At 56.5% G+C, this 26,907-nt stretch overlaps 1 protein-coding gene across 5 annotated transcripts in view; it reads right to left on the reverse strand.

Annotated features, from left to right (window-relative positions):
• The window catches only part of SEPTIN9 (septin 9), a 165,974-nt gene that overhangs the window by 95,157 nt on the left and 43,910 nt on the right, over window positions 1–26,907 (reverse strand). The window contains exon 1 of one of the 5 annotated variants that reach the window (XM_089901628.1): window positions 9,489–9,920. The exons of the other annotated variants lie outside the window; for them this stretch is intronic. Within the exon in view, the coding sequence (XP_089757754.1) occupies window positions 9,489–9,543 (55 nt within the window). The 5' untranslated portion in view covers window positions 9,544–9,920. Of the gene's footprint in view, window positions 1–9,488; window positions 9,921–26,907 lie in introns of those variants that run through there. 5 annotated transcript variants of the gene reach the window in all.

Raw genomic sequence — 26,907 nt, forward strand, 5'->3', positions numbered from 1 at the left:
TGTCCTGTGCTGAGCCCCAGACACACACCTGCAAGATGGGCCCTGGGATTCCCACGTCACAAACGTGGTCATGGAGCTGGAAAGCAACGAGGCAGGGATGGGAGCAGAGGGAACCCCTGCCAGACCCCAGGCTCTGGACAAACAGGTGTCGCCACCCACCACTGCCAGGTAGAATGAGATTTCCATCCCAGCCAGGCAGGGTCAGCCCTGTGAGGTGACACAGGCAAGGGCCGGGGGGCAGGTGCATTGGGGTCTGCCTTCCAGCGTGGCCTCGGGCCAGCCATGACCTGCATGACCTGTCCACCTTGCTGAGCTCCAGGAGGACCAAGAGCCCTTGACACAAAGTGCCTAGCCCGGGGCCTGGCATGTAGTAGGTGCTCAATAAGGAGACGGTTACGAAGAGCAAGAACCAGCACAGTCAAAGAAAGTACCTGTGAGAGAAGGGGGAACAGCTGGAAGGGCTGGGACTTGGGTCAGAGATAAAAAATTCAGGAGGGAGGCCGGAGCCCACCAGCTGGCTCCCGGGCAGCTGTTCGCAGGAGCCTGGCTCCATCTTTTAAATATTAGGAGAGATGTAAATATTTGAGTGCCACTCTCCTCCGTGCCCCCCACCCCGCCAAGCCCAGCCTCACTGGAGCTGCAGCCAGGGCAGGGGCAAGACTTCTGCACTCACCAGTGTCCCCACCCTTCCCCCAGCTGCCCTCAAACTCCTCCTCCAGGGCCAGGAGCCGGGGTGGGGACACAACCCCACCTCTGCCCTCTCCTCTGCACTGCACCTGCAAAGGTATGAATGGGGCCTTCCCATTCTCACCCACAAGGGGCCCCAGCGTTTCTTTTGTAGTTTAGCAGAAAAGCAAAGCAGCCCTTTCTGAGGTCTTCTGATGGAGGCCTGGGGAGTAAGTAAAGTTCGCCACTCCAGACCCAGTCCACCCTCGCTACAGGAATACATCACGGGCCCCTCTCCCACCCGGATTATGCACCACCCAAGTCCCTCCCAGCTCTCTGACCAGGAGGAAAGATGGAGTCTGGAGCCTCTTCATGCCCCAACCTATGCTTGAAAGCACAGGCCCCTCCCACCACCTTCCACCTCGGTGCCAAGGGCACCTGTGCCAGGTGTGGGCATAACAATGTCTTCCAAACAAACTACAAGTTGACAGAAATTGCAACGGGAGCCAGCCAGCACCATCTGCCTGGAGACCTTACCTAGTAAACTCCTACCCAGCACTCTGCTTGGGTGTCCCTTCCTCCAGGAAGCCTTCCTGAACCTACCCCTCTCCTGGGCTCATGCCTGGACCCCCAGAATGTAGAACAGAGCTAGCACTTAGCTGGCGCCCACAAATAGCTGTTAAATAAACAAACGAATGAGCTGTCTCTCCCACCCTGGCCATCCTCCTCCTGGCCCACCAGAGACAGAGGGATTCCAGCACTTACTTCATTTTGAACTGAAAGAAAAACCCAAACCCAGCTACTCTACAGAGCACTCCTCCCCTGACTTGTGATGGGGGACAGGAGGCAGGGGACAGCAGAGAAGGCCACCCCTCCGGGCCTGGGATGGAGCCAGGAAAACTGGTATGCTTTTACTGTAGATAATATCAGTCTCCAGGGGCTCAGGGCAGAGGCCTGGCCTACCCCTCACAGGGAAACTGCCCACCCACGTGGAAAGGAGGACCAGAGAGATAGCCCTGCCCAGGGTCGGCTTTCTGCACCCAGGGAGGGGCCAGCAGGGTCCAGGCTGAGATCCTGCCTAGGAGAGTCTGCAGAGCCAGAGACTGCTGGCCACTGATGGGCAGAACCAGAAACATCTCCATCTCACAGGAGACGGGGGAGGGGGCACGGTGAGGCAGCCCGAATCTAGGCCCACTCTGCCCCACTCTGCCTAGGACACCATGCCCCCTTCCTGCCCAAAAGTTCCATCAGTTAACGTCCCGCAGAAAGGGGGCCGTCTGTGTTCCAGTGGCTTCCTTCCCCATTCCCAGGGGGACCTTCAGCCACAGCACCTCCCACAAGGAGGTGCCCGGGACCCCCAGGCCGCCCCAGGGGACAGTCAAAAACCCAGCAGCCAGCAGAGCCATAATCCAGCGCTCCTCATAAGGCAGGGGAAGCCTGTGGGTTTGAGGGGTAGAAAGCCAGACACAACCATCAAAAATGACTGGTCACTGGCTGCAAAAAGCTCAGAGTTCCAATCTCGCCTTGTTTGAGAGAGGGAAAAACCAGACCCAGGAACTCCCAACTCAGTCTTATAAAGGCTCAGGAGGCAAGGCAAACCCGACTCCCTACCCCGGCCCATCCCCCGCAAGACCCTCCTGAGGCCCTGGAGGTACACTTGCCCCCCATCTGTACCCAGGGAACACCCATCGAACCCCCAACCAGATGGTCCCTTGGAGGCTGTAGCCAGAGGACAAGTGGAATGGACAGGAGGTGGGGGGAGTGGTGTCACCTCTCCTGCCTCCCCTCCCCCATGCCACCTGGCCCTCCCAGTGTTTGAAGGCAGAGGCTCCCGCTCTTGGGGACAGGGACACAGGAAGCTCTAAGCCGTGTGTGGGGAGGGCACACCAATGTGTTCAAGGCCAGGTCCCTTGCAAAATCTCTGGATTTTGCAACTTGGGGCAGACATGGGCTTCCCCAGCTGGCCCAGAGACCCTGGTGGGCAGAGAAGGCTGGAGACTACGGGGGCTCAGCATCCCGGGAGGGGCTGTCAGAGACTCAGGAATATGAGACAGAGCGTCAACAGAGAAGAGCACCAAACACAAAAATGACAGAGGCAGGCTGGAGCCTTATTCCCAGGGGCTCCCCCGCCTCCCCTGCAGCCCCTGCTCTGTCCTATGGGGTGGGGGGCTCGCTGTGTATATTCTAAGGCCACCACCCTCTTGACCCTTTGCCTAAATTTCTGGGCATTGGCAGCACTTTAAAAAATGACAACAAACTTGAAGCTTCTAGACCATCTCCTGGTCCAGGCTGAACGGAGCCTCCGGGCTCTGTCCAGACCAAATTAAACAGCCGGAGCCCAGAAATGCCCCAGGCGCCAGGGGTGTCTAGGGGTCAAGCGCTGGGTCTGTTTGGCCAGAGAGATGACAAGTCCTCAGCCCTCTGGGACCATGTGCCAGAGAGTTCCAGCCTGTTTGGTCTCATAACAACTCAGCCTCCAAATTTGGGAAAAACCGAGAGAACTTTGGAAAGATAGCCACTGTTTGACCATTTTTCCTCAGTGGCTTTGTCAAGAAAAAGCAAAGGAACTGGTTTCCTGGCTGGGTTTCTGGGATGAACCAAAAAACTGACATCCCCTGAGGCCTTCATCTCTGATAAACCTGTAGCCCGGCACCCCTTACCCCCTATCCCAGCCCACCCTTCTTACACACACCACCAGGTCTTTGAGGGTCTACAGCATCATGCATCCACTGTTCCTGCCCATCGGGAGCGCCTGGCCTGGCCTGGCAGGAAGGTGGGACTCCTGGGTTTGGGGGCCACCGTGGATCCCTTGAGCCTGGCCCCCAGATCCTTGCTGCTGGCCCCGTGGTCCTGTCTGTACCCCAAGGAGACTCTTCTGATAGCAGCCAGCCCACCCCCAGCACAACGAGTGAGGGACATTCAGCTGGGAAATGGGGGGCGGGGGGTGTGCAATAATAGTGATGGCTGAGCTGAACCGTGGTAGGGGGCTTGATCTCGGAATGTGACAACACCCCTGAACTCTGAACATTCAAGGAAGAAGAGAAGGGGAGGCCCCATACTGCTCAGCCAGCGCCAGGATGAGGGCCACAGCACCCCTGAGGGGCATGCCAAGGCCACAGTCACCGAGCTGCGATGTCCCCGGCCCCTGCAGGGCAAGCATGCCACCTGCACGTTAGTACTTCCTTGGCAACGTCCCATCACGAATAAGCTGCCAGGCCACTGCTTCCACCAGCAGGACAGCCTTGCCCAGACACGTGGCCTGAGCAAGTACCCACCATGTGCTGGGCACAGTGCTGGCCGTGGCTGCCACTGAGCCTGGGGGCTCACACTCTGGTGGGCTCGTTCCTCCAGGCACAGAGGCCCCAGCCCGTGCCCAGGCACCCTGCCCCCAGCCCTCAGCCTCAGCGGGCGCAGGGGTGCAGACCTAACCAGCCCCCGGGGCGAGCTCGAGGCAAAAAGCTCTGGCCTCTGAGCGCTGGCTCTCCCCACTGGCCCCAGATGGGATCGTCCTCCTAGCTCCTGGTCTGCAACACAACCAGCTCCCAGTTACGACTCCCTTTCAGGAAGGCTGGCAGCCAGCAGAGCCACGGGCGGGCGGCCACACCCCACTATCTTCAAAGTCAGGTCGCCCAGCGTACGCCTGGGTCGCTGTCTGTAGGACGGGCCCTTGGTCCACCCATCTGGGATGCTCTGGGGTGGGGGGATGCAGAGGAGACTGGAATGGCCTCCCCAGTGAAGGAACCCTGCAGCCCACCTGACCCAAGCCTCCAAGCTCTGACAGTGAAAGAGCGTGATGGGATGTCCACTGGGCTGGGGCCAGGGCTCCCACGCTGGCCGGCAGCCCAAGTATCTGCTGGACTCAGGGGGACCCCCCGGCAGGCTCCGAATCTGCTGTGCTGACCATGCCACACAGTCTCACTCACCACCCCATCACCACTCAGGGAGACCCTTGCCGGTGGCCTCTGAACCCCCCTTCCGTCACCCAGATTCCTGCATTTAGGCGTCCACGCCCACCCGTTTCTTGCAAATACCTGACCCCCCACCTCAAGCTCTGCTCCCGCGAGCAGGCACCAGGCTCAGGCTGTCGGCTACCTCCCCGAGACGACCCGCGGGCAGCGGTGTTTATGACCCCATTCAACAGAAGGGGAAATTGAGGCTCAGGGGCCAAGACACCCTCCACCACCCAGCTGTCCAATGGCAGAGTGAGCCTGCCCTCCCAAGCATTACACCGCGCGGGGCTCCCAGCTGCCCTACCCATCACTTCCCCCAAAGGCCCTCTCCCTTTGGATGCAAACTCTGCCCACTTGTCTCTTTCAAACCTTCCTACGTGGACTTCCCTGGCGGTCCAGCAGTTGAGACTCCGCGCTTCCACTGCCGAGGGCCCAGGTTCGAACCCTGGTTGGGAACTAAGATTCCACAAGCCACGTGGCACAACCAAAAAAACCAAAACAACAAAATACCTTCCTAGAGATCCATGTCCTCCAGGAAGCCTTTCCAGACTGACGCCCCACAGCACGGGGTGTCCTCCCTGCTGGACCCACCTCCCTGGCCCACGTCTGACCCTCAGCCCAGCCGATGACGGGGACGCTTCTGCCACCTGGCACGTGTGTGTCCGCCATCTGCCTCACAATCAGGACGGTGGGTGAGCCTAGTCCCGGGCCCGGGACACGAGAGCAGCAGGCCAACGAAGCCGGTGGTGGTCAGAGCCGTCAGAGAGCCGTCCCCCCGTAGCTGAAAAGCAGGACTCATCCCCCAAGAGTCCAGCAGAATGCCGGCAAGGCCGGCTCCTCCGGTCCACCAAGTAACCTCACGCCGCCATAGATCCTGTCTCCTGCCACCAGATGAGAACTGCGGGAGGCTGAATTCACAGGAGGCCTCGAGTCTTGCTGAAAAGCAGGACTCATCCCTCAAGAGGCCAACTGGCATTAATTAGGGGCAGATCTGCACCTGTCACAAAGCTAGGCCTTGTCCTCCTGGGAGGAAACGGGCACCCGAATCCAGCCATCGAGGGAGCCCTTGTCCAGGAGGTGTCTGGGCTCCCAGACAAGCAGGTGCATCCGCATGGTCTCGTCTCCCCAGGAGACCCTCTCCCTGCCCTCTGCCCGTGCTCATGCTCTGGGGCCTAGGGCCTGCTTGGGCTCCAGGACCTGGCTGGCAGGGTCCTCGAGGAGACGGCAGAGGGTTCAGAAGGGCAGACATGTCCTCTAGGCGGGAGAACAAGGCTCTGGGTCCGGAGCTCCTGGGTCCTGGGCCAGACTGTGTTTCAACCAACATCAAGGACTTTTAGGATTCTTTCTCCGTGTGCAAATCTGGTTACAGCAAACACTGCTAGGGAAAGTAGGCCAACAGCTAGCACTTGGAAGGGCTTTTGTTACACAAAGACCAGGGTTGTAATAGCGTTTGCGATAGCAGATTTGGCCTGCGTTCACTAGAGAACACGCCGTTCCCCTGCTCTGTGCCTGGCAGCCAGATAGGGGACTACGTCACCGCTCGGGCCACCCCATCACCCAGGGAGTGACGGGCGCGGAAGCCACCTGAGGCCCATCTTCAAACAGGGGGAAGCGGAAAAGGAGACTCTCTAAAAAAAAATCGCATCAGCAAAACACAAAATACTTTTCTTGCCCCTACATGAGGGTCTCCACGGAGCCCTGAGATCCTCCTTAGGGCGAGAGCAAAGACCAGTGTGGGAGGTTTGCATCCATGGAGGACACTGCCACCCTCTCAGTCCCCCGGGAGACCTGAATCCAAAGACGTGTCCAAAATAGAAGACAGGCTGAATCCCCGTGCCACCTCGGTGATGTGATGAAGCTTAAAGATCTCGCCCTCAATTCTCCAGGGTGGGGAAGGGGACGGGCAGGAATAATAGGATGAAAAGAGAAGAGCGTTCCTCAGGGAAGGGGGTGGATGTGCCCGGGATGTGGGGCATCAGCAGAATTTAACGGTGGGTGCCCGTTCCATACCCCCCCACACATGCATATCCACCTGGGGCAGCTATCTGTCTGCCCTGCAGGGCATGCTGCTCTGGCCTGGATACTGCCATCACCCCAAACCTCCAGGAAACACCCCATCAGAGCCCGTCGACCCCCGCTGCAGGATTCCAGTCTGCTCAGACGTACAGTCATCCCCAGCAACGCCGTGGCTCAGAACTCGCCCGGCTTTGGTGGTGGCCCCTGGGGCCTCCATCCTTCGGCCATCGACATGTGCTTCGAGACGGGGCCAGGTCCGCCAGCCTCAGGAACTACTGAGACTTTGACCCTACCTCGCGGAAACTGAGACGCGGAGTGGGCAGCCCGGGCCGAGGCCCCCCACTGGCCCCAGAGAAACAGACCAGCACTTCGGCTCCGAGCTCGACCACTCCGGCTGCCTCCCCAGGACGGTCCGGGCTCCCTGCGGATGGGCACACCTGGGCCTCCGTGGCCTCGCCGTCCGACTGTGGCAAGCTGGCCCCTCTTTATGTCCCAGTCCTAATGGATCAGCTCATTCCTGCCTCCCCCGCTTCTGTAGCTGCCTGAACGCGCTCCTCCTTCCGCTGCAGTCAGACTGTGTCTCCTCCACACGGCCTTCCTCTGCCCTGGCTCTGCCAGCCTGTATCACCCACTGCCGCTCTGGGTCAGGCACTCTCCTCCTTTCCTGATCGCTCCTTCCCACGTCTCTCTGTTTGAGGCTATCAGCCCCAAAACCCAACTCCACTCCAAGTTCCTGGGGCTCTCAGGGAGGCCGCCTTTCTGGTCCCCAAGCTGGCCGTGCGGAGCCCACACACACACACACACACGCGCGCGCACATGCCCAGGTGCACTGGGGGGCTCTAACTCTCCTGTCTTCAGAGCACAACGGCTCTCCAGGGCACACAACGGAGAGGCTGACACACAGGGAACCGGGGGGGTCCGAGGCCGCGCTCCCTAAGAGTGAGAAATCTCCCCCCGATGGCACAGGGTTGCCAACTGCTGCACCAGGACAGTCTCAATGAGGCCATTGTCTCCAACTAAATGACAGCCTCCAGAAGCCGCCTGGGAAGCAGCCTCAGAGGCCACCAGCGTCTCCAGATGGGGCACTTCGGGGTGAGGATGGAGTCGCACGCGGGGCCGGGAGGGAGGGGCACTAACTACCTTCGTGGCACGAACTGTGACAGACCACACAACCCCCAAACCTCCTCCTCCCAATCCTGCCTCAGGGCTCCCATCTCATCCCCTGAAACCCCAGAAAGCTCTGCTTCCAGGTCAGGGACCGCAAGCCAACCTAACTCCCACAGGCCACAGGAGAAAAGCACACACAGCGCGGAACCTGAAGGCGGCAGCAGTCTCCAGATGGGCCAGTTCTCCCGCTCGGACACTCAGGAGATGAAAGGCCCCTGAGGAGCTGCGGGAGGGCTGCTGGGGGCAACCAGAAGGCGAAACAGAAGGAAGGAGACTCGGGGAACATGCTGGGTATGAGCATGCGCCCCAAGAGGTCCCGATGTTGGGGTACAAGCCATCACAGCTCTGCAGACCCACACTCCCCTTGTTCAGTGCCCAGTGTCAGAGTCGGAAAAGTGCTCCAACCACAGAGCCAGCCCCCAGCAGACCCATCCCTCGCACAGGGCAAGCCGGCCACTGGACCCCACCCCCTCCTGTCTCTCCACCCCCTGCTAAGCCAGTCCAGGCCCAGCCCAGAATCACCGCCTCTGGGGCTCTGCTGGGGGCGCAGCCAAGCTCTGGTCCCGGAGAAGTGCCCCCCGCCGATGGGGCTGACCTCCGGTGGGCCACGTGCATGGCTGGGCTCTGGACCCCCAAGAAGATCCCAGTCCTGATTCTGCCCTTGGGGGAAGGGGACCTCCCCGCAAGGCCTGGCACCTGGACGTCTGTTAACTCCTTTCAACCCAGCCTTCCCAAGGCCAGGTCCACCAGAGGGCTCTGCCCAAGGCTGCCTGGGAGCCCCTCCGAGGGGCGGGGGCTCCAGATCCCAGCAGAGGCAGACCCGCCCCTCAGAAATCCGGCCCCTAAGTGCTGGAGACTATTGTGTGAGCTTCCCTTCCGACCGCTTTATTTAATCCCCAAGACGCAGGACGCAGAGCCACAGGCAGTCACGAGGACGCACGAAAGCCACACACACGAGCCCAGGACCGGGATGCCCTACCGCACCCGGCGGGAGAAGCCCCCCAAGTCTCTCAACACTTTGTAAACCCAGGAGGGGGGAGGGGACCAAAACGCGCTCCCAACCAGCAAGCAGGCCCCTCCTCCCCCCACAGCCGGACTCCGGGAGGACGAGGAGGATGTCCCCAGGCCCGGATGGGGGCCGATGGGACGCCCCCCTCTACACTCGCCGCGGCCTGGGCCGTGTCCACTCGGGTCCCTGCCCAGCCCGGATTCGGCTCAGCCCCGGCTCCGAAACTGGTGTGGGGGAGGGGGCTGTCCTGCGGGCGGGACGCGGGGGCGGGTAGCGAACTCCCCCAACCCGCCGCAGGGCCAGGGCCCCGAGGCCGACGGGGAGCGCGGGAGGGATAGGACTGAGCGACAGCTGAGAGGGAAACCGCGCGCCAGGGCCGTTTGAGGAAGCCCCGCGAGCCCTCGAGGAGACTGTCGTCGCTCGGCAAACACAAACAACAATAAAAGGAAGGAAACCCGGCGGCAGCGCGCAGGGCGAGCGCAAGGGCCAGCGAGGGCGCGCGGTCCCCGTGTCCCCCTAACGGGGTGCTCCACGGAGGCGACGCGGGCGCGGGGCGGGGGGCGCGGCGGGAGGGCACCCCGTCGGGGTCCTCCCTCCCCGTCCGCGCCCCCGTCTCGCCTGAGGTCCGCCCCGAGGGGGCCCCGAGCACGCCCGCGGCGCGGTGGCCGGCCGGCACCCACCTTCGAAGTCCGAAATGATCCCGTCCAGCTGCGCGTTGACCGCGGGGTCGGACATGGTGGCTCGCGGGCGGCGCGACGCGCGGAGGGCGGCGGCAATGAAGCGCCCCGGCCGGCACGGGCCCTGCGCGCTGGCTGGGGGGGCCGCGCCCGCGCTCCCGCCGTGTAGAGCTGGCCGCCGGAGCCCCTCGGCCCCCGGGCTCGGCTGAATGAATGGGGGAGGCGGGCGGGCGCCGGCGCTCCCTGCTCCCCGCGCCGCCGCCCCGCCCCGCCCCCGCCTCCCGGGCGGATCAGGTTCCCGCACCCGCGGCCCGGCCTCCACTTCTCGCACTGGCTGCTCCGCCCGCCTGTCAAGGTTGGGCCTGGGGGGCTGGGACCCGAGCGGCCGCCGCGGGGACAGGCCGAGTCCCGGGCGCCCGACCCGAGAGCCCCCCTTCTACCCGCCTGGCCCGCGCCCAGGGGACGGCGACGGACGCGGCCCCGGCGCCCTCCCCCCCCGACGCCCCGCTGAGGCCAGATGTGGGCGGATGTGGAGGTCGGGCGGCGGCGCGGGGGCGGCGCCGAGGGGGGAAGAGATTCCTCCCCTTCCCTGGGGCGCAGGGTTCCTTCTGCGGGAGGTTTTATTTACGCAGCCAAACAAAGTTCGCCGCCGCCTTCCCGCGCGCAGCGCCTCCAAAGGTTAAGCGCTCGGACTGGCGGCCGGCAGGAGCCCAGCATGTTGGCCAAGAGCCGAGGGGCGAGCGCCAGTCACGTGACCCGGGGCGGGGAGGGGGGCGCCAAATCCCACCCTCTTGGGGCACCTCTCCAGCTGCTCCCTACCCCCAGCCCACCGCCCCCGAGGTCGCTGCTGCACCCTCGGGGGCGGTGTCAGAAAAGGCGCTGGCCCACCGGGGACGCGGGGCAGGGACGGAACACCCTTGTCAGAACCGCCAGGGACACGTGCCACTCCAACGCTGCACAACAAGGGGCTTCCTGAAGGCAGAGCGTAGACCCCATGTTCTCCCTGGTAAGGCGCAGATATTTCAAAGTATCTGAAGGGAGGCGTTGGGGGAGGGGACGGGGAGCAAGGGGCCTGCCGGTGAGGCTCGGCCCCATCTGGCCCACACCTCAGGCCTGGCCTTGCCCTCCCGGCCAGTTAATTTCTACCCTTCTCCGTACATTCGACAAACATTGATTAAGCCCTATTACCTACAAGGCAGTCAGGTCCCAAGGGCTGGGGACAAAAGGATGGGCTGGAACTTGAAGAGCAGCCAGGAAGGGCCCTCCAGGTCTGGCACCAACAATGGGGGGAGGGGGTCTCTTCCAATCCCCCCAGCCAGTTAGGCACTCCTGCCTATCCTCCCATTTTCTTAGACCCAGGGCCTCTGCCCCAAGTCGGGGGCCTGTGTGAGAACAGCAGGGAAAGACGCTCTCTGAGCTGGTGGGCAATTCGGCAATACGGTGCCCTCCGGGTGGCATGCGAGTGCCCGAGAGCTCGTCCTGGGTCTCAGACTGGTCACTGCCACTCCCCTCCCAGCCCCCACGCCCCCAGTTCTGAAAGATCCCAAATGTGCAGGGGATGCTGAGGCCTGACCGCCATCCCGGTTAATCAGGGCCTCTCGCGGAGAGTGCAATGCGCTGGGCATGAGGAGATTTTTGAAGTTGATGAAATCGAGTCCTTCCTTTTTAAGAAAAGCAGTCTCTCCCTCCCCCATGCTTTGGATATTTTGAACTATTTTCAACCAAGTGAGTTTATGGACAAGGAACTGCAAAACCACAGACATTTCAGATGTGCACACACCCTCTGCCTGGGAGCTGGGGTTTCAGAAATGGAGTCGCCACTGTCATTAATAGCACCCCTGGTGGCTTCCACACCAGCCCGGGGCATTTCTTGTCTGAAAACCAGCACCTGGGCCCACCCGATAGTCCAATCTTCTGGCCACCTGCCCACCCAGTATTTGGGGGTTTGGTGGTCCACTGCCTCTAAGAAACAGCCTAATGCCATAACCCCCTGGGAAGATGCTGGGTCTCAGAGACAGGACAGCATCCAGCCTGGGCCACAGCATTACTCTCCAGTGTTTTTATAAAAAGCACCTGGTGAGCGTAGACACACCCATGCGATTGTTCTTCCAGGGCGCTGGCCTGGAGTTCTACCGGATTCGAATAGGTTGGCTTATTGTGCATTATTCACTTCCATTCACAGTGGCGCTAAACATACTTAAGCTTATCTCCTCAGGGAGCCCAGCCAGGGTGCATGCCTCACCAAAATGCTCCCCTATGGGAACCCAAAGGACAATGGCAGGAGGGAGCAGACCTCCGGGGCCAGAATGTTGGCAGGACTGTGCTCCAGACCCCGTCCAGTCCATCCCCCTGCCTGCCTCTGGCCCCCCTTCACTTAACCACTGAGGCTGCCGTTGCCAGGCCTAGACACCTCCAGGTAAGGAGATTCCCCCCTGTTCCCTGAGGAAACCGACCCCGGCACTTGGCCACACTCCCAGCCAGGAAGTTCACCCTTGTATCTAACCAACCGCTCTAATTGTACATCATTTATTTCCTCTTTTTTTCTGTCCTCAGAGGAGATGGGAAACAGCTGGGCACCACCCTTCGAGTAATAATTACCTCCTCCAAACTCGAAGACAATCCAGTTGCTCCTTGGCCTTCTCTTCCTCAGCTTAAATCATCTGGCCCCGGCCCTTTAATCATCCCCCATCCTTTGATCACTTCTGATGACTGTGTCCAAATTGGGGCTCCAGGACTTTAATAAGGCCTGATCCCTGTAGGATGGGGAGGGTGCCCTGACCCCCTGTCCCAGGGCATGAGCAGTCAGGGCCGGGGTCTGGACAGACAGTCCTGGTAGGGGCGCTGGGCAGATAAAATCAGCAGCAGCAGCAGAAGAGGGAAGAAAATGAGCTTAAATTTGGCGAGAGCAAAAGAACTGCAATGCGTCCAAATTCTGTGATGGTGCGCTCTCCCAAGGCCACGGGGGAAGGCAAGACCGTTTGTAGGCCTGGCCCAAGGGAAGGTGTGATCAGGGGGACATCAGAGGGGCCACCTACCTCACAGGTCCACCATGAGACATGTAGTGGGGTGCATGGTGGGCCCCCCAAAAGATATGTCCATTCTGAACCTCAGAATGAGACCTGACTTGGTATAAGGATCTTTGCAGACGAATGAAGCTAAGGATCTTGAGACAAGATCACCCTGGATTAGAGTGAGCCCTGAATCCAATGACCAGTGTCCTTATAGAGACCAAAAAGGAGAAGACACAGAGGCGCAGAGAAAAGGGCCTCGTGAAATCAGAGGCAGGGATGGGAGTGATGCAGCCACAAATCAAGTAACACTTGGGACCCCAGAAGCTGGAAGCAGCAGGACTCTTTCCCAGAGCCTTCGAAGACAGCTTGCCCTGCTGACACCTTGATTTCAGGCTCCTGGTCTCCAACTGAGAGAGAATAATTTTTTGTCCTGTTAAGCCCCTCCCAGTTTGTGGTTCTTTGTTACAGCAGCCCCAGGACACTCCTACAGACCTTAAATTCCCATCTGAATCATCCCTTTAGGCCAAAGCTGCCTCTCCCAAAGATGTCTCATAAGCCCCAAATCCTGCAGTCGGCAGTGAACGCTGGCCAGCAGGTGGCAGTCCCGAGGGGGCTCGGGGGCACTCAGACAGCAAGTTTTCATCAGGAAAGCTGGAGGCCAGGGCTGGGTGAGAAAGGTATAAATATGAAGCCTTTCTGGAGATGGAAGGAGCAGGCCTGAAGGGAAACCCCACAGGTCCAGCCCAGGTGGAGTGACCCTTGCAAAGCATGGGGAGAATGGGAGGAGGAAGTAGATGGGCAGAAACAGCCATTTGGCTCACCCATCAGTACCCCTGACCCCACGCTCCAGGGGGGTGGCATGGGGAGCAGAGGGAGGATGGTGGCCCTTTGCCCAGCAAAACCAGGCCTTTGAACCGGACACCCCATGCAGTGGACCATCTGGCTCCTCTGGGGCAGGGGCCATATGGTCTCAGCTCTACGTGCACCTAGCGCCCCGCAGGGCCTCCCTGAGCCCCAGAGCCTCGGGTCCATCGGCTGCTGAGCCTTCCACAGCCCCCAAGCCCCTTCAGCCCACCATCTCGGTAAATGGCACCAGAATCTACCTAGCCACTCAAGGCATCACCCTCGAGTTCTCCCTTTCCCTCCCCACCACATCCAAGCCATCAGGAAGCGTCTGCCTCAGAAATATCCGTGGATCAGTCTACTTCCCTCCTCAAGTTCCCCCTCTCCAGCCCACCCCCTCTGCCAGAGGTATGCTGCCTAAGGTTTAACAACCAGCAAAACAACTGTACCTGATATGTAGCATTTGCCTAGTTCTGCGGTGTAAGTGTTCCCATCTTGGCCAGTTTGGGGCTACCAATGAGACACCGTTGAAACTGGGACTGGATATCGTTTATATGTGGAAACTAAAAAATGGTACAAATGAACTTATTTACAAAACAGAAATAGAATTACAGATGTAGAAAACAAACTTATGGTTACTGGGGGGAAGGGTGGGCAGGGATAAATTGGGAGATTGGGATTGACATATACATACTACTATATATAAAATAGATAACTATTAAGGACCTACCGTAGAGCACAGGGAACTCTACTCAGTACTCTGTAATGACCTGTACGGGAAAAGAATCTAAAAAAGAGTGGATATGTGTATATATATAACTGATTCACTTTGCTGTTCACCTGAAACTAATACAACCTTGTAAATCAACTACACTCCAATAAAAATTAATTTAAAAAAAAAAGAAACTGGGGCTGGGAAGAGATTGCAGTACCTGCCGTTATACAGTGTCTCTACCATAGAGATACAGCAGAGGTGAAGGACTCGAGAACGAAGATGACCCGTCCATCTATCGTTGGACATTTAGGTTGCTTCCCTGTCCTGGCTGTTGTAAATAGTGCTGCAGTGAGCACTGGGGTACATGTGTCCTTTTGAATTACGGTTTTCTCAGGGTATATGCCCAGTGGTGGGATTGCTGGGTTATATGGTAGTTCTATTTTTAGTTTTTTAAGGAACCTCCATACTGTTCTCCATGGTGGCTGTATCAGCATTCCCACCGATGGTGCAAAAGGGTTCCCTCTCCAGCATTTATTGTTTGTAGATTTTTTGATGATGGCCATTCTGACCAGTGTGAGGCGATACCTCATTGTAGTTTTGATTTGCATTTCTCTAATAGTAATGTTGAACATCTTTTCAAGTGCCTCTTGGCCCTCTGTATGTCTTCTTTGGTGAAATGTCTATTTAGGTCTTCTGCCCATTTTTTAATTGGGTTGTTTGTTTTTTTGTTATTGAGCTGCATGAGCTGTTTATATATTTTGGAGATTAATCCTTTGTCCGTTGCTTCGTTTGCAAATATTTTCTCCTATTATGAGGGTTGTCTTTTCGTCTTGTTTATGGTTTCCTTTGCTGTGCAAAAGCTTTTAAGTTTAATTAGGTCCCATTTGTTTATTTTTGTTTTTATTTTCATTACTCTAGGAGATGGGTGAAAAAAGATCTTGCTGTGGTTTATGACAAAGAGTGTTTTTCCTATGTTTTCCTGTAAGGGTTTTATAGTGTCCGGTCTCAAATTTAGGTCTTTAATCCATCTGGAGTTAAGATGTGATACGTATATACAATGGAATATTACTCAGCCATAAAAAGGAACAAAATTGGGTCATTTGTAGAGATGTGGATGGACCTAGAGTCTGTCCTACAGAGTGAAGTAAGCCAGCAAGAGAAAAATAAATATCATATATTAACGCATATATGTGGAATCTAGAAAAATGGTACAGATGAACCTATTTGTAGGGCAGAAATAGAGACACAGATGTAGAGAACAGACATGTGGACACAGAGGGCGAAGGGGAGGGTGGGACGAATTGGGAGATTAGGTTTGACATAAATACACTACCATGTATAAAACAGATAGCTAGTGGGAACCTGCTGTACAGCACTGGGAGCTCAGCTCGGTGCTCTGTGACGACCTAGATGGGTGGGATGTGTGTGTGGGGGGAAGGAGGTCCAAGAGGGAGGGGATATAGGTATACATATAGCTGATTCACTTCATTGTACAGCAGAACCTAACAGAACATTGTAAAGCAACTTTTCTCCAATAAATAAATAAATAATAAATTAACTCAAAAAGAAAAAAAGAACAAAGATGATGGTTAAATGTAGTAAGATACTTCGGAAGGGGTGAGCTTTGTGTATTATCTTTGTTCTTAATATAATTACTTGTAAGTAATTTAATTCATACCATATACATCTACGATTTAATTTTATAATTTTTTCTAATAGAGCGATGCATTTTTATTGTGGTAAAATATATATAATATAAAATCTGGGGCTTCCCTGGTGGCGCAGTGGTTGAGAGTCCGCCTGCCGATGCAGGGGACGCGGGTTCGTGCCCCGGTCCGGGAGGATCCCACGTGCCGCGGAGCGGCTGGGCCCGTGAGCCATGGCCGCTGGGCCTGCGCATCCGGAGCCTGTGCTCCGCAACGGGAGAGGCCACAGCAGTGAGAGGCCCGCGTACCGCAAAAAAAAAAAAAAAAAAAAAAAAAACACTACCATTTCAAACACCTTTAAGTGTACAGTTCAGTGGCACTAAGTGCATTCACGCTGTTGTAAAACCATCACCCCCATCCATTTCCAAAACTGTCTTCATCATCCCCAAACGGAAACTCTACTGTCATTAAACAGTAGCTCCCCATTTCCCCTCCTCACCCCAGGCCCTGGCAACCACCATGCTACTTGCTGTCTCTACAGATTTGACTACACAAGGTACCTCATGTAAGGTGGAATCGTAATATTTGTCCTTGTGTCTGGCGTATTCCATTTAGTGCAATGTCTTCAACGTTTGTTATTCTAGGTACACATGTTTTGGCGTGTGTCAGAAACTCCTCCTTTTTATAGGCTGAATAGTATTCCATTGTACGCATATACCATATTTTGTTTATCCATTCGTCCATCGATGGACACTTGGGATGCTTCCACCTTTTGGCTATTGTGGATAATGCTGCTACGAGCATGGGCTTACAAACGTGTCTTTGAGTCTTTGCACTTAATTCTTTTGGGGGTACACTCAGAGATGGAATTGCTGGATTGTATGATAATTCCATAGAATTTAATTTTAAATAATAATTTATTTTTGATCGTATGTTTTTCATAAAACATACATTGTATGAAGTGGAAATCACGTATTTTATATTGTATACACTTAATATATAATTAAAATTTTAATAATGACTGTGCTTAACAACTGGCTCGTGCCCTGCCGTGGTCCCCTCTCCCCTGCATTCCTGCAAAACCTCCCAACTGACCTGCCTGTTCTGCTCTCACTTCCCTTCGCCCTAGAAATCACGGCAAGGCTTTAAAAATGGGATCAGACTACGTCACCTCCCACAGCTTAAGAGTCGAGTACAGATTCCTTACCGAGGTCGCCGAGGTCCCAGGTGCCTGGCCTCTACCCACCGCTGCAGCCTCACCTATTCACTCGGCGCCCCCGGCCTCCTCCTGCATAGCTGTCCTCTCTGCCTGGACGGCCTCCCCCAGGTCTTGCCCTTGATGGCTCCCTGCCTGTCATTTCCGTTTAAATATCAGAGCGACCACCCCAGGGCCCCCCAGGAGACCCCTTGAGCCAGTTGCTTCCTTGCCTCCAGGCCTGCAATGGAGACTCCCTGAGACTCCCCTGAGACCCTGTTAGATCCTGTGGAATGACAGAGTTCATTCAGTTCCCTTTGCGGGATGGCAGGGTCACAGGGACTTCTGACAGGGAACCGGCCCAAAGGGGCAGAGGGCCCTTTGGGACTCCCCTGGACTCCCTGCACTCCTGCCAGCCTCACACAGACCAGCCCAGCCCCAGCCCCAGCATTCAGGGTGACAGGCAGGGGCGTTGCCTGTACTGGACCAGGCCTCCAGGACCCGTGTCCCTTTATCACCCTGTGAAATCAGCAGCAACCATGCTTCAGACCACTGAGTCTCTCGGGCAGCCTGATTTTGAATCTTCCCTTGAAGCCCGTCTGGGTACGGCTGACATTTAACCAGTGCGTAGGCTACAAAACACCCTTACGCCATCTGCCTGGCTGCTTAAATGCAGCCAGAAGGTTTCACTTCAAAGGGGAATGCCGTGCTCTTAGCACGTGATCAATCTGTTCCCCAAACTTCCCAGTTCTCGCTCCAGCCTGCTTTGCTCGGAACATTTACAGCAAACTCTGACCACAGCGGCCTGGCCCTTATCTCGGAGGCAGGGGACTTTTTAAACAAAATCTTTCTCTCCTAAATCATGCTTTCGAGCCACCAAAGGAAGCTCCTGGCCTTCGGGCCCCAAGCAAACAGGCCTCCCCACCCCCAGCGAGCCGGAGCCCTCGACTCCAGTTGACAGTCAGCTGCAGTTCCCCTGCGTCCTATGACAGCATGACCAGGGGGGCAGCACTGCCCACCCCTCCCATCTTTCAGATTCGCTGCAAACTTTACTGCGATGATATTAAACCCTACGGGACCCTGGGAGCCAGGGCAGGGGGAAGCGGCCCCTAACACAGAAGGCAGAAGGACAGGGCGGAAATTAGGACCCTGCAAGATGACCACTCACCAGCTGAACTCCGGCTGTGGCTTTGGAGACTCAGTTGTTTATTCGTGTGGCCAATGGGCTTTTGATTGGCAAATTCGGCTGTCTGGGACTCTGGTTTGGTGAGTGATCACCCAGATACCATGGGGGAGGAGGAAGTCTCTTCTTCTGATGACTCATGTTTTATTCCTGATTATTCCCTCTTTACACAGTCCCACAACCCTCCGTTCCCACTCCAAGCCCCCTAGACAGGGCTTTGGAATGGACTGAAGTCCCCAACTTCCTAGCAACCAGTAGAGGCTGGAGGTACAGAGATGGGGTGGCGGACGCTCAGCCTCCCACACCCCCCAGCTGATGGGAAATTCCCTCGGGCCCTCCCGATGGCTCTGCAAAGTCACACAAGGGGCCCCAGGGGAGTGGCCGGCCTGGTACCGACCCAGCCTCAAAGCAGCGAGTGACTGTGCCAGCCTGCGGACTCGTCACCCCCAAGGCTGCCAGGAGACTTGGCCAGGCCACCTTCCCGGGGGGACAGGACATTCCCAGGTCCCCAGGGGCCATCACTGTCCTGGTCTCCTCGCCACTTTTCTCAAGCAGGCACCCTGCTCCGAGGGCTCGAAAGCTGAAGGCCGCTTGCCACTGCTGCAGTGTGGGGACAAGGCTGAGTCACCAGCCTGCCCTAGTTCCACATCAGCGGGAACAACGGGATCTGAGCGGGATCTAAGCAGAGAAGAGGGGACAACAGTGCCTCTGTGGCCACGCTTAAAGCACCGCAGTGACCAAGGCAATGTTGTCCCCAGGGAGCTGCCAGCCGGCCTGGCCCCTTGGACTGCGGCCACATGCTCTGACAATGCCCCAGCCCATTGCCAGGAGCGGTGGCCGGTCAGCATGGAAAGGGCAGGGAAACAGGTTCCCTCCCCGCCTCTTCTGCACACTTCAGAAGTGTCTTCAAGGCTTATCTTGCAACCACAGACCCTGCTGGAATCCCCTCCAATGCCTGCCCCCTAAATGCTCATCGACCTACCCTTGCAAACCTCCAGTGACCGGGAGCTCAGTACCTATCAATGCTGCTCACTCTATCTTTAGCCAGTTTGGGCTATTTAAAAGAGATGGGGTTGGGGGAGGGAAGGAATGAATTAAAGTCTGCCTGACCGCAGCTTTTGCCCATGGAAGAGATATCTACTTTACTTTTCTCCAGAATACAAAAGTGAAAAGGAGATGTAGGGGCATGGACTATAGTTTTACTGCGAGATCTTTCTGGGGGCCTGGAATTAGGGGTGTCCGCCCTCTTCATGGCCAAAATGTGTGTGCAGGTTCGCTGGGGGCTGGATTTTTTTCCAGCCCGTTCCCAGTCCACCGTGAATTCGAGAGGATGTTTTGTGCCCCTGGACATGCCCGTTGGCCCGCCGTGACCCCCACGGGAGAGGGTACCTGAGATGCAGGCTCCGGGTCCTGGCCGGCAGCCTTGGGAACAGACAGCTCCGCGTGGGAGGGAGGGAGGAAGAGCGGGGCGTGCTGGCGGGGCCCCTCCCGACAATCTGGTGTTGCTTTTCTGGATAATGAACTCTCCTACCCCAAGTGCTGCTAGAGCCAGCCAGCAGCCAAGCCAACCTCAATGGACCGTTTGTCCCTCATGTGAAGTGACCTCTGGGACGTAATGGGTTTCCTATTAACTCACCCGCCTCCGCTCTTCCCCTCTCCCCCGCCAGCATGAGTCACTCGCCTAGATGACTCGGCCCGGCAGGGCCCTTGCCAGTTCTGGCCGGGCCGTGTGAGGGGAGACACAGAGGACAAAGGCTGTCCAGCCGGAGGCCAGTGGCCCGGGGTTCACACAGCTTCCCGGGGACTGTCTATACCCCGGGCCCCCGAAGCCAGGGGTAGGTCCCTCTGTGCCTCCCTGGTGCCTGGGGACCCTGGCAGCCATGCCCCTTCCCATCAGCGGACAGACCGTCTTCTGGCAGACTCCTGCAGGCAGGGAGCTGAGAGGTTAACTCACGTGGGAACCGGCCACAGAGATCAGGAACAAGAATGCCGAGGCTGCTGAGCGCCAGTTACCACCCTTCCCACCTCTGAGAAGCAGGTTTGGGGGCTTGTTTGCTGGCTTTTCTTAATCTAAACACACAGGTTCTCTCACCCACTCAGCCCTAGGCTCTGGGGAGGGAGCCTCCAAGCTGGCCTCCCTGCCCGGGTTCTTGGTAGCCCCCAAGCTGAAGCCTTTCTAAAATGCAAATGTGACCGGCGACCCTCCAGATACAGTGGGAGCCTGGCAGGGCTGACAACCAGGCCTCCACCTCCGGCCGGCCACCCCGCCTCTGCTCATGCCCAGTTGCTCCCGGTTCCTGGACACGCCAGGCGTCATAGCTCTGCGACTGTCCGACTCTGTTCCCTCTGCCTAGCAGGCCCTTCCCGCCCTCCTCGACCTGGCTCATTCTCAATCCTTCTGCAGGTGCCTCCCTGGCACTTCTAGGGAGCTTCCCTGGAACCCCTGGGTGGGGGCGACTCCCTTCTAGGCCCTACCGTGGGTTTTCCCAGTGGCCGGGTCAGCCTCTGACCCAGACCATTCGCTGGAGGGGGAAGCCAGGCAGCGGGGAGCAGGAGGTGGGCTTCCCGGAGCAGAGAATCAGCACCAGGGAGTGACACTGCAGGGCAGGAAGCGAGACGGGGAGCCCCCAGCCCAAGGAGGAAGGAAGCCACGAGCTTCGCCCCTCCCACGCCCCAGCGGTCCTGCCAGTCAGATGGGCCACCTTCTCAGCACAGCTGTTCTTTAGCAGAGATAAACTTCTCCCCTTCGGGAACAGGGTGGGGACATTCCAGATGGGGCCTCGTCTGGTCAACAGGGACCATGGAGTCTGGGTCTCCGTGGTTCCTTCCATCCACGTGGCCACGGACCTGGCTCTGCCCAAGTGAGCACACATCTGGAGCTGCACGGCCCAAAGGGCAGGGCAGGGAATCTGCCTGGTTAGCTGAAGCTGCCACACAAATGGAGAATAGACCTGCTCACAGATCCAAGTGGAGACTCTGGTACCCAGGGCATCACTTCCAAGGAGGTGAACAAGGACATTCTAGGCCAGTGAATCACCAAATGTCTGCACATCTGGACAGGCCGTGGGCCCATCCCCCTACCACTGGAGAAAAGGAAACTGATGCAGCTTACATATGGTGCTTGTGGTCTTCTGGGTCAGCAGGGTGTGCAACCCAGCAGCTGAGAGGTTTGACCACTTGATTGTGAATAATCTAGAACATTTATCCAGGAAAAAGTCCAGCATTGTCCAATTGGTGACCTAAAATCTCAGAACATATGTCCCCTTTCTGCAGAACCATGTCACTTTCCTAGCGCCACCCTCTCATCCCATCTGCCACCGAAGCATCAGTCGTCCAGAACACAACACAGCAACAACCGTTGTTAATCCTACAGGTCTCCCAAATCTCCCCCGTTTGTCACTACACCTTTAGTTCTCAGCAGGAACTGACGTTCAGAATGGTGACCCCAAGACAAAGCAAGATCTTCCAAGGAGGGTTCAGTAGGAACCCTCATAAAAACAGAAATCAGTACTCAACTTTCAGCAAGATTTTTGTTAAGAAAGTTTGAAAGACCAGGCTGAAACAGTGGCGTGCTCATAAATGTTTAACAACCTGCTCTGGTGGACGAGGGAAAGAGTGATTTATAACATTTGCCAATTGCCGTGATGTCAATACTCCCACCATGGCTGAGTTCAGGCTACCAACATGACCTCCCTGAGCACAGAGCTGGCAAGAGATGTGCACACCACTAGCTGAAACTCTCAGATCGCTACAGCTTATTCTTTCTTCTTGGGAGGGTGAGAAGTCTAGGAAGCCCTTTGCTAGGCAGAACAGCAACAGCAAATAGGGTTCAACCAGCAGGCCAACCCAATCAATGGCCCACCATCATGATGTGAGGGAGGTTTCTGAGGCTGCCTCAGTGCTCGGGGAGAAAGAACGCGATGATAATTGACTGATGATGTCTGCCCCAGCCTCAGGATGGGAGATTGGTGCACGTATTTGCCATTTGCCATTCCTGACCTAAGACATTTCTCTTGCCTCTAAAGTTCAGTGCAAAGTTCACCTCCTTGGCGAACTCTTTCCCAGTCTCACCTTTTTCCTGAGTAATCCCTACCGCAGAATTTACTACCACTCTGTACATACAAAGGGAGTTATTGGTGTGTGTGGCACAGACCCTAATTGCTCCCCCAGCATCTGACCTCCCTTTCTTCTACGGTAACAAAAGTGTCAGTTGGCACATGGCTTCCCAGCTAAAGAATACATTTCCCAGCCACCCCTGCTGCTAGGAGTGGTCATGTAACGAGGTTCTGGCCATCGGGAGGGGAGCTGAAATGTTTAACTTTTAAGGTGCTCCTGCCCCTTCCTCTCCCCCTGGCTGGAGTGCAGATGTGATTGCAGGAGCTGAAGCAACCATCTTATTTCATGAGGTGGAGGCTGCATGTTGAGGATGGCAGAGCAGCAAAGGAGGAACAAACTGTGTCCCTGCTGCTCTGGGCCACCATGACTGCTTACACGTGGATTAGGAAGTGGAAGAGAAATGAACTTCTCTCCTGCTTAAGCCTCTGTTGTGTTAGTCTTTGTCATGCAGCCAGACGGCACCCTGACTGAAAAGGTATGTGCCCATCACCCCAACAATCCGGGCAGGAGAGGGCAGGGCAAGGCTCTTAGCATCAGGCACTGAGCCCCTAGCAGGAGAGGGCAGGGCAAGGCTCTTAGCATCAGGCACTGAGCCCCTAGCAGGAGAGGGCAGGGCAAGGCTCTTAGCATCAGGCACTGAGCCCCTAGCAGAGTCTGATACGATAAGCGTAGTTAAAGCAAAATGAACAGTCTAGTTCACCCAAGGTTTGTTTTGTTGGCTTGTTTTGGTACTTGAAACGGGAACATAAAGATCTGAGGACGTACACTAGCTAACATAAAGCAGAGAGGACACCCGATAAATATGTACCCAGAGTAGGCTGGGACTGCTCCAGGGAGTTAGATGTTGGGATAGATCTTGAAAGTCACCTACACAGTCAGACGCGTGCTGGACAGAACAGAGCAGCAAAGGAATAAAGGAACCAGCCACGTCAGGAACAAAGCACGTGCCCAGAACATCAGGAGGTGCTGAGCCTGGGCTCCGGCCAGACGGTGGGTGCAGACTCAGGGCGGCCATTCCCCAGGCCATGAGATACAGGGCAAGTTACTTCACCTCTCCGAGCTCCCCGTGACTATGTTAAGAACAACAATACCTAGATTGAAAGAATTAGTGATCATAAGTGGAAAGTGTCTGACATAAAACAAGAGCTTGGTCAGTGTAGCTCTTATTATCTATAACATACGGTTTAACCCCCTTTGTTTTTTATGGGTGTGAAAACTGGACCTAGAGAGGCAGAGTGGTTTGCTGAGGGTCACACAGCTGTTACTGACAGAGGCAGGATTAGAACCCAGAGTCCCTACTCCTCCTGCAGTGCCCTTGCTGTGTAAGAAGTTGTCCTGGATGAGTATAAAGACTAGGTAATCGGTGAGAAATTCTGAAAGTGAGACTGGAGGGGGAGAAAAAGATGGAGGGGGAATAAGAACAAGAGGAAAAACAGGAGGAGGACCTTTTCTGGAAGCCGGCCCTCTCCTACATTCATTATCTCCTTTAATCCTCACGAACCCCCAGGAGATAGGCTCCCCAGTACCCCGTTTCTGCACAGGAGCGGAGGTGTGGGGAGGATGGGGGCCTGCTGAGGCTGCCAGGTACCAGTAGAGCCTGTGGGACCTGGGCTCCACCTGTCCGACTACCACATTCATCCGTGTGGACCTAAAAAGGCTCCAGGGCAGCAGGGGCCATGGCTTTGAGCCCCTGCAGGAGGTCCTAAAGGCCAGGGAGAGTGGACTGGAGGCCAGGCCAGGTGCAAGGTCCCCACAATGCTCAGGAGAAGCTGGAAGGGTGAGGGGGTGTGGTGGGTGCTCAGAGTGTCTGTGCAGCAGAGGGATAACCGGGCCGAGAGGCAGCACGGCTTCCCCCAAACGATCCACGGCGGGCAGCCGGCACTCCAGTCCCCCAGGATGGGGGTCCTTGTTCACGGCAGTACCTCTATAGGTCTGGGAATGACCTCCATCCTGCAGCGAGGACCCCACCCTGCATCGTTGGAAGATTCAGATGCTGGTTTTCTTCTGAGGATGAAAACTCAGAACCTCGACATGGGAGGAAGCAGCCTGGAGTGCTTCTAAAGGCTCCAGGGATTTTGCACGGATCCCATCACATCCCTCATTGTGAAGGCCTTTCAGACGCGGCAGCCATGGTGCGTGGGACGTGGGTCTCCACCTACCAAGTAGAAGGAACATGGGGTGGGCACGTGACCCACGAGCCACCTTCAGGCTCTTTGCACACACTGTGTGACACAAATGAACAGGCACAGCAGCCAGGATACAAGGCAAGACCCCCCCACTGGCTAGTGTTCCAGAATAGAATCCTGGCAGCCCCCCCCCGCCCCGCCCCCCCCTCCCCCCCGCCGATGGGGCTGGGGGAGGTCGGGGGATGGGGAGCGTTTGCACAAGCTCTTCATACACATACGGTTGACAATCACCCCCACGTCCGTGGCCCGGAGTCTGGCCCAGAGCCCACCAGCATCAGGGCGCCGGTAATCCCCAGCTGCTCTCCTGACGCCACTCGGAGACGCTGTCCAAGGTGGAAAGGAGAGGGTCACTGTTTTCAAGGTCACACAACCCAAAGGGAGATGCCGAACCGGAGGATGGAGACAGGAATTTGGGCCAAAGCCATTAGCTATCAGTCACGCAGGTCAACGGGGGAACACAAACCCATTCATTTAGCACTTTTATTGAGCAACTACGAAGAGCCCAGCAGCCCAGAGCATCCGGGGAACCCAGCTCGTGAGACACATCTCGATCCTTTCCTGGGCCTAATTGTAACAGGAAGAACTGGGCTTTTGGTGTCACACAGACCTAAAGAGGACTCCTGGCTAAACTATTAGCTGGTGGAGTCCGGGCAAGTTACTCAACGTCTCTGAGCCTCTGTTTCCTCGTAACACAGTCCCCGTGCCTGCCGCAGCTGGTGTCAGAAATGTGATGTCTGCAGACACCCAGCACTGGCCTGGGCCACAGGACTAGATCCATTCCTTGTGGACAAGAGTGTGACAAGCAGGCGCCAGGCCTTGTGCTGTGCTCTGCTCCCCGTGGGAGATACTCCAGGGATGATCTACCCATGGCCGTCCTAAGGCACAGGGAAATCACAGCAGGAGGCAGCCCAGGCCCCTCAGCTGCTTCTCCCAAAGCCTCCCCCAGAGGAGAAATTATCACCTCAAGTGCCATTTCCTTCCCTGACAGCTGCCTGGATCCATAAGCAAGCCCACTGGCCGGGCAGCCGGCTCCATGGTGCAGGAGGGGCTTGCGGGAGTGGGGTTGAACCTGACCAGTGACCTCCAGGAAGGAGGGGGTCGTTCAGCCCTTCCTCCAGCTGGAAGGGAGGCTCCGGGCTGGGCAGAGGCATTTGGAGAAATCCAGTTCCTGGGAGCTGGGCCAGACCAGAGGGACCAGGCTGCCAGAATATCCCTCAGTGCCCGAAGCACGACAGGGCCAAAGAGAGACCCACACACTGACCAGGGCCCTGGCTGGCAGGAGCCCTGCTTCACATCAGAGGAGAAACCACCACCACTGAGTGAGCGTGTGAGTGTGTATGAGTGTATATGAATGGGGGATGTGTGTGGGTAAGGGAGCTACAGAGCCTGGATAAGGCCCTGTACCCCTCTATGCCTCTGTTTCCTCATGTATAGGATGGGGCTAACGCTACCTACTTCCAAGAGTTGTCATGAAATGAAAACGTATTCATATTTATAATATGCTTAGAACAGGGCCCGGCACAAAACCACTGCTCTAGGTTTGCTGAGTAAGTAAAAATAAGACACATGTGGGATTTCCCTGGCAGTCCAGTGGTTAGGACTCGCGCTTCCACTGTAGGGGCCGCGGGTTCGATCCCTGGTCGGGGAACTAAAATCCCGCATGCTGCGAGGCGCAGCCAAAAGAAGATAACAAAAGACACGTGTTATTATGTGCTTAGAACAGAGCTTGGCATATCGTAAACATGCATAGCTGGCGTTCTTGAATTCTCCCACTTGAACCAGGAGAAGCCGTGGGTGCTGAGCCCTGTTCTAGGGACCCTTGAACAGGAGGGTCTCTACCTAGAGGGATTTGCCTCTATGATTAGAGTTGCCTCAAGCCTCCAAGCGCATGGGTGCGTGTCTGTTCATACATACGCGTGACTCTCTTCACGTGCTTACCCAGAACCCGTCCGACATAGCTCTGAATCATGATGTCGGGGCCAGGCGAGTGGGCCACAGGGCTGAGGCTCCATTTCCATAGGAACCAGGTGAAGCGAGCTTTTGGTCGGCACAGGAAGCCAAAGAGAAAGAGCAGGGGAGAAAGGGTGGTAGGCTCAAGCCCAGCCTGGTCCCCTGCCCTAAAGACAAAGCAGAGTGCATGGAGCCTGATGGTGGAGGGCCCTTGTCACAGACATAGTCTCAGTAATATTACACTTTGCAACTCAAGTTCTCATAAAATAACAGACGCCTGGCATCGGCAACAACCTGAGGTCCCTTCTGCTGCCATCCTGAACAATCTCCATACAGTCCCTGTTTGAATACTTCGAGGCATGGGGAACTCACTACTTTGCAGAAGAGCTCGCTCGTCTGTCAGAAAGTGAAACTTGCAAGAAAAACTCCTCTTTAGGTAATGAGTCAAACTCCACTTTCTGTTACCTTCCAAGTATCTGGTTATGGTTTTGTATTTTGGAGGAACTCAAAATAAGTCCTCTCTTTCTTCTACATGACAACTCTCCAATTATTTGGAGACAGTGACTGTAGCTCTCCT

The sequence above is a fragment of the Delphinapterus leucas genome, chromosome 19, assembly GCF_059928025.1.
Source record: "Delphinapterus leucas isolate spDelLeu-1000000601 "Yukka" chromosome 19, BTC_Dleu_Yukka2, whole genome shotgun sequence".
In the NCBI taxonomy this organism is placed as follows: domain Eukaryota; kingdom Metazoa; phylum Chordata; class Mammalia; order Artiodactyla; family Monodontidae; genus Delphinapterus; species Delphinapterus leucas.